This window comes from Glossina fuscipes, unplaced genomic scaffold (assembly GCF_014805625.2).
Source record: "Glossina fuscipes isolate IAEA_lab_2018 unplaced genomic scaffold, Yale_Gfus_2 84711, whole genome shotgun sequence".
Taxonomy (NCBI): domain Eukaryota; kingdom Metazoa; phylum Arthropoda; class Insecta; order Diptera; family Glossinidae; genus Glossina; species Glossina fuscipes.
In genome coordinates, this window is record NW_024004797.1 from 1 (window position 1) to 6267 (window position 6267).

The 6267-nt window shown below is 33.9% G+C and overlaps 3 protein-coding genes across 3 annotated transcripts; 1 reads left to right on the forward strand and 2 right to left on the reverse strand.

Moving 5' to 3' along the window:
* Positions 1–1179: 1179 nt before the first annotated feature.
* On the reverse strand, positions 1180–3382 carry LOC119644069. The gene is made up of 2 exons (XM_038043594.1): positions 2608–3382; positions 1180–2529 (listed from the first exon to the last, which is right to left on the reverse strand). The coding sequence occupies exons 1-2, from the start codon at positions 3252–3254 to the stop codon at positions 2079–2081; spliced, it is 1098 nt and encodes a 365-aa protein (XP_037899522.1). The 5' UTR covers positions 3255–3382; the 3' UTR covers positions 1180–2078.
* Positions 3383–3798: 416 nt separating this feature from the next.
* Positions 3799–5069, forward strand: LOC119644070 (peroxisomal membrane protein PEX16-like). Its single transcript, XM_038043595.1, has 2 exons — positions 3799–4028; positions 4091–5069. The coding sequence occupies exons 1-2, from the start codon at positions 3917–3919 to the stop codon at positions 5035–5037; spliced, it is 1059 nt and encodes a 352-aa protein (XP_037899523.1). The 5' UTR covers positions 3799–3916; the 3' UTR covers positions 5038–5069.
* Positions 5070–5492: 423 nt separating this feature from the next.
* On the reverse strand, positions 5493–6261 carry LOC119644071 (PAX-interacting protein 1-like). The gene is made up of 2 exons (XM_038043596.1): positions 6237–6261; positions 5493–6173 (listed from the first exon to the last, which is right to left on the reverse strand). The coding sequence occupies exon 2, from the start codon at positions 6119–6121 to the stop codon at positions 5573–5575; it is 549 nt and encodes a 182-aa protein (XP_037899524.1). The 5' UTR covers positions 6122–6173; positions 6237–6261; the 3' UTR covers positions 5493–5572.
* Between the last annotated feature and the right edge of the window lie 6 nt (positions 6262–6267).

Here is a 6267-nt window from a genome sequence, read left to right on the forward strand (position 1 = left end):
AAAAAAAAAAAATGCTTTTCTAAAGGACAGTGATATTTACCCATTAGATGTGACACAAGAGCGTAATCAATGCGAAATGCCGATGTTGTTACATTGTATTGCTGATATCTTTGATTATCATATTGGGTCATGGTGCTTAAATTACCAATAGCTAGCCCCTTAACATATGCCTCTATTCGTCTGTCTACCTGTCCGTCTATCGGACTGTGCAGAATCTGCGACAAACATATTCCTGTTTACGAAAATCAAAAAATCGCCTATAGATTTGAAACGGAATTTGAATATGAGAAAGCACGCCTAATAAAAACTGAGAGCAGCTTCGCTTTCCATCATTTTTTGCTCGTTACATATACATGAAAGCTCATACACGTTATAGTTTTTCACTTTCAGTCTACAAAAGTAGAAAAAGATTATTATTATTATTATTATTAATTTCGCCAGAGAAATAAATTCTAAGACTAAACTCTTAAAAGCACTAGCATCTAAGGCTATCGGCTTTTTATTAAAAACTCTACCGCACTTGAGATTCGAACCCACGACCATTGACTTGCTAGTCGAGATTCCTCCCCTTCGGCTACTCAGGCGGATAGAGAGAAAAAGATTAGCCATGACCATTCAAATGTGATTCTCGCCTTTCTTTTTAGCCTTTTTGTACAAAAGATTCGGTCAGAGCAGAATATAATTTTCTTATTTGTTTTCTTTAAGTGACGTCTTTTCGTATTTATCATACAAAAATTTGTCGAGCAACTTGTCGAGCATTGATATTCTTAAGAAAATAAATTTTTCTTAATTTTCCAGAAAATGATGTTACCTTCGGTCAAAGTTCAAGAATGAGGAAAAAATTATACTGAACTCTTTTCCAATTCCAATTCTCATGGTTTTAGAAAAACTCAATGCTCATTGAAGTGCAAAAAACAAAAAAAGAATTGATTTATTGCATTTGCTTATATTAATTTTTAAATTCATTGAAAAAAAAAAATACATTTTTCGTTTTTAGTTTTTACAACACTCAGTAATTATATATATATAGGTTTTGAATTAAAGCTAAAAAACTTAATAAAAAATAAATTTCTGTATTCGTTGCTTTTTTTCTTCTTCTTCTTCTTCTTTTCTACTGATATAAAAAATTATTATTATGATTATTTAAATTTGATTCAATATTTACTCATAAACATTGTGTTTTTTTTTTTTTTTAAGTCTATTTTGTGCATAAATAAAATATGACACACTTTGTACTTAAATTGTAATAACAGAAAGAATTAAATAATCTTAAGATATAGGGGACCTTTGACGAAAACCTAGATTTACAAAATATGATTAAAAACCTGCGTAGAGTTTTTTAAATCAAACAATAAAAGAATTATAATATATAGAATTGAAGACCAATTTTAGATATCCCCCACCTCAAGCGCACATATAAAAATTCTTTTCGCTCGGTGTACCAAGCGATTTCATTCCCAGATAAAGATTTTGCAAAGCTAAGACACGTTTGTGATCGATAACTTAGATCATTAATCATTAATCTAGTCTTATTAATGGAATATATATTGGAACTTATTAGATTTTACCTTACGTTCATTACATTTTTTATCGCTTATGGCTGCATCACGATTATTTTCAATATTAAACTGCAGACTACTTTGAGGCTTTAAGCAGTAGGTTTAGATATTATGGCACATTGGCGCAAAATCACTCACATGTTCATATTTCATTCTCATCCACAAACCTAGAAAATATATGCGAATTCTCCTTTTTCTGTGTATGACTATCGTGATCATTTTAAACATAAACAGTACAAGAAATATGGAGAAATTAAGACCGAATCATGTACTACTTAAAGATATATAGCCTAATTATCTCGCACCAAACAACATTGATAAACGCACACTTTTCGTCAGGTGGTACACAAAACACTACGCTTTCACGTCATTTTATACAAGGAGAAAAAGTATCTATATATATGTATATATATATGTATATAATCGTCATGCGTTCTTAAAGAGTAAGTGAATTGTTTTTTAATTTCTAAGATGTTAAGAGATGGCATTATAGAATAGCAACAATTGAAAAAATATACCTTACAAGCTATAACGTCCCTTACCCAACATTCTTTTCAAAACATTCACGCATGACTGAATATCCTCTGAGTCGTTTAACCAGCTGTTTAAACTGCGTTCGAGCCTGTGTAAGCGATTGATGCCTAAACGCGAGCCACCATATTTAATTGCGGCTATGCAGCTACAGGTTAAAGTACGAAAGCACTGTTTCCTTATGGCATTATGTATGAAATTATCCCAATTTGGGGTGGCTCGCACATAAGGCCAAGCCATGCAAGTATAGTCAATTAAGGCATCCCAATGACTTGAATCTTGTAATTGCTTAATATGTTGACTAAGCAAACGTCTAAATTCATTTAAATGCAGAGAAGCTCTTGTATAGGCTGTGCTATCAGTTTTCTTGCATAGCCTAGACGTGGGCAAGGATTTGAAAATCATACGTTTAGCATGCAGCAGCTCCTGTTCCATGTATCTAAAAAAAATATATGTAATATATATATATATATATATGTTCCCTTCTTTTTTCGTAATTATTGAATTTCTAACTTACTGTATGTCAGGCATTGGTAGCTGAGCTCTCAAATCTTTTTCAACCTTAGCATCACCGGCAACTAATTCATTTACAATTAATTCAACCAATTGCTGCCGAGTTAAGCCTTGAAGCAAAGTATGTAGTGGAATTTCATCACTTGTTTGCGCTATAGGCTTTTCAAGTTCTTGTAAGTTGGGTTTCTTGAAATTCGGACTGCTCGGCCATAATTCTTGGCTAGCGTCAGGTTTGATGGGTGAGATACCGTCGTAAGCTTTCGGCTCTGGCGGCAGCGTACCCATGGCTAACCGTTTGCGGGGTGAACTACGCAAAATCATGCTCGTGCTCATTGGCACTTTCGTAGGTGTTCTTTGAAATGGGCTGCGCACATTGTTCGCAGCAACAGCAGCCGCCTTTTCAGGCGTCCATTTTAATAATGGTTTACGTCTCCCTCGCTGGCGTATTATTAATTCATCTGGCGAATGCGTCAAGCTTGCATAGTCTTGAGCTAAAGCTACATTGGTAATATTATCTACAGGCGTTGCAGCAAAAATCGTGGCTGGTTCATTTGGTCGATTAGCATTTGTTGGTGTCGTAGCCACTCGTAAAGGCTCTAAGCGATCAGCTAAAACTGTACGTATTCCTTGTCGCGGCGCCGCCATATTCATTAATGGTTTTAAAGTTACACTTGACGATCTTTCCGCTCTCCCAATCTACCCTTGCCAATATTAAGCGCTCAAAATAAGCAGCTGGTACAGTTTTTATTTTTTATGTGTATCACATCTGGTAAATACTTTTTTTGTAGCCTTAACAAAATGGTTCATTGTTGCCAAATTTTTTTACTTCTCTATTTTGCATTGTTACTGCTAACAAAAAATACTGCACTAGCTAAACTGCTCATAATTGGGTTTAGATAGCTAAGGGCGTATCTTGTCAGCTGCTTTTTTCATAATGCGGATTCAGTCTGCTGGCATTGGAGATTGTAGTATTAGCTAAAGTAATAGAACGTTTGACACACAATAGCTTGTATGGATTAATCTAATCTAAGCGATCAACAGAGTATGTTCCTGTAAGAATTATGCCGTTTACCAACACTGTTTCTAGTAGCAAATTGGAACGACAAAACACATACGGTATTACTTTTAGAGCATTAAAATATACTTGGCACCACCTTTACAGCTACAATTTCACACGGTACTGCTTTTACAGCAAAATTATATTGCACATACAACAGCTGTTCAAATGCAATTGACAATAAATTGTGTAAGCCGCGCATTCATTAATTTGCTTTGTATGGTTGTGTGTAATTTTGATTTTTTTGTAAGGAATTATGGAACATTTAAAACAAGTTATTAAAGCTTATGAAAAATGGGTGGCGTCCAATCCTGAAGTTGTATGTGATGTGGAAACAACAACAAAATGGGTTTCTTATTTTATAGCAGGTATGCATTATGAATAATTAACCGGAATTTGTGTGTCAATTAAATGATAAAAAAAAACTTAGGACGCATTTCTAATTCATCTGTGGTCAGCGAACTGGTATACACCCTCTCTAACATAATGGTTTTGTACAATGATCGTATTATACACAATGCTAGACAATTGACGGATGCTGCTAGGCCTGCAAATGACGCTTTGGAAAATGACGATTTTCTAGACGTTTCGGGCAGCAAAATTTGCTATCGTCTAAAGGTCATATTAACCACACTTGAATACTGCGAGGTGTTTTTAGAAATATCAGCTAAACGCGTGTTCGGTAATCGCGGCAAATGGATTATTATTGCTGTACTGCAAACGATGAAAGCTTTGGGACGATGTTTTATCTTAATGCATTCAACTGAACGAATTATTACGACACCAACTTTACCCACGTTAAATAGAAGGACTTTTGCAAGAAAAGGCAATGTCAGTAAGTCAAGTGGCAATAACAAGAGTGCATTAAACGCACAAAGTTATGTTTACATATTAAAACGTTCAGGACGAGTTGTCCGCCGAGTTGAAGGAGCTCTACCTATGCAATGTCGTAGCTTCAAACTAAATGAGGAATTAAATGAAATGCGGCGTGAACAAGTGCCAAAAATTCTAATTCAAGCCGAATACATGTACATAGCTAAACCGTTGATACATTTGGCCGCCATGGGCATGTTTGGCCAAAAATCTTGGAAACAATATATACTTGCTTTGGTGATGGATTTAGCTAGTATTAATATATATCAAAGGAACCGTCATTTGATGACTAAACGGCAACAATTGATATTATCCCATCGTTGCATTAATTTGTTGCTTTACATCGTGCGATCGCCGGTTTATGAGTGTTATACTCAATCTAAATTAAATAATTTCTTAACTTTTGCGACCAATAGCATACCTATTTTTAAAATACTAACTGAACCTCTTAAAGAATACATTCCTCATTGGCAAAATACTTACTACTACTTGTGGTCAACATAAACCGTATCGTTTAACAAATGGTTTTTTTAATATTCATTAAGGTTACTAATATTTTGTTTTTAGTATATGGATGCGGGCGGTGTATGTGTTTTAAAATGAAATATATATATATTTTAATTGAAAAGGTGCGAATGTATGCGAAGTGTAAAGAAAATTGCCATCGTTATAATAATTAATATATATCGATATTCCTTTTTTGTTTTTATAAATTAAAACAATATTTTAAAAATATACACAATTTCGTTGTTTTATTTATGTTTGACTCAATTTTTTTTTCCTTTTTCTTACTTCTATTTTTTTCTTCTTTCTTTTAGAAATATGTAAATCTCTTTAGTTGATCTTACATAGGAAAGCAAAGATATATGTGTACATAAACTTATATAAATGTATAATTTTTATTGTGTCGTCTTGTAGTGTCGATTATATATATATATATAAATGTAATCCTTTTTTTCTCTCAGCGTTTTTAATTATATATAACATGCAAATAATGTACATATGTACATATGGCGGGGAAACTTAAACTATGCTTAGGTTATTTGTTAGTTTTGTTGCCCCCAGCATAGCTGTTATTGTAGAGGAGCGGCATAATATTTTGTTCAATTTCTAATGATTGCTTTAAAATTGAACTCATTACAAATTCAGTCGATACTATTAAACATTTAGGATTGCCGAAACGTATTAAATCGGTACATAGATGCATATCATTGGGACATGTAACAATTATGTAGGAATCGAGAGCTTGAGTGTAGATATCTGCAATAGCCTGTGCAGTACGGCGTTTCTCTTCTACTTTGCCTCCTGATGATTCGATCATTCGAACAATTTCAGAACGTGCCGGAAATACATCAGGTGTCACGTAAAAATATTTGCCAGCAAATAAAGTTGAACGTATTGTAGAATTCAGCACTTTTTCCAAAGGGAATTTAAGATTCTCATCCACTGGTATGCAATCGATTTTGTATGGTTCAGCAGGTAGGAATTTGCCAGCTTTAGCACTATCCACCAGCCATTGGGATTTGACTACAAAATCAACATGACATACCGCTTGTATAAGTTTACAGGTACGATTTTCACGGGTCATCACTAAATAGGTAGCCTCAATGGGATTGTCAACTACAATGCCACCCAAAGAACTAAAAATTTCAATCATTCATTACGAATTGTTTTTTTTATATCATTTACTATTTAAAACTTACAGTACAACCTTTTTCAAAGCTTCTACATCGC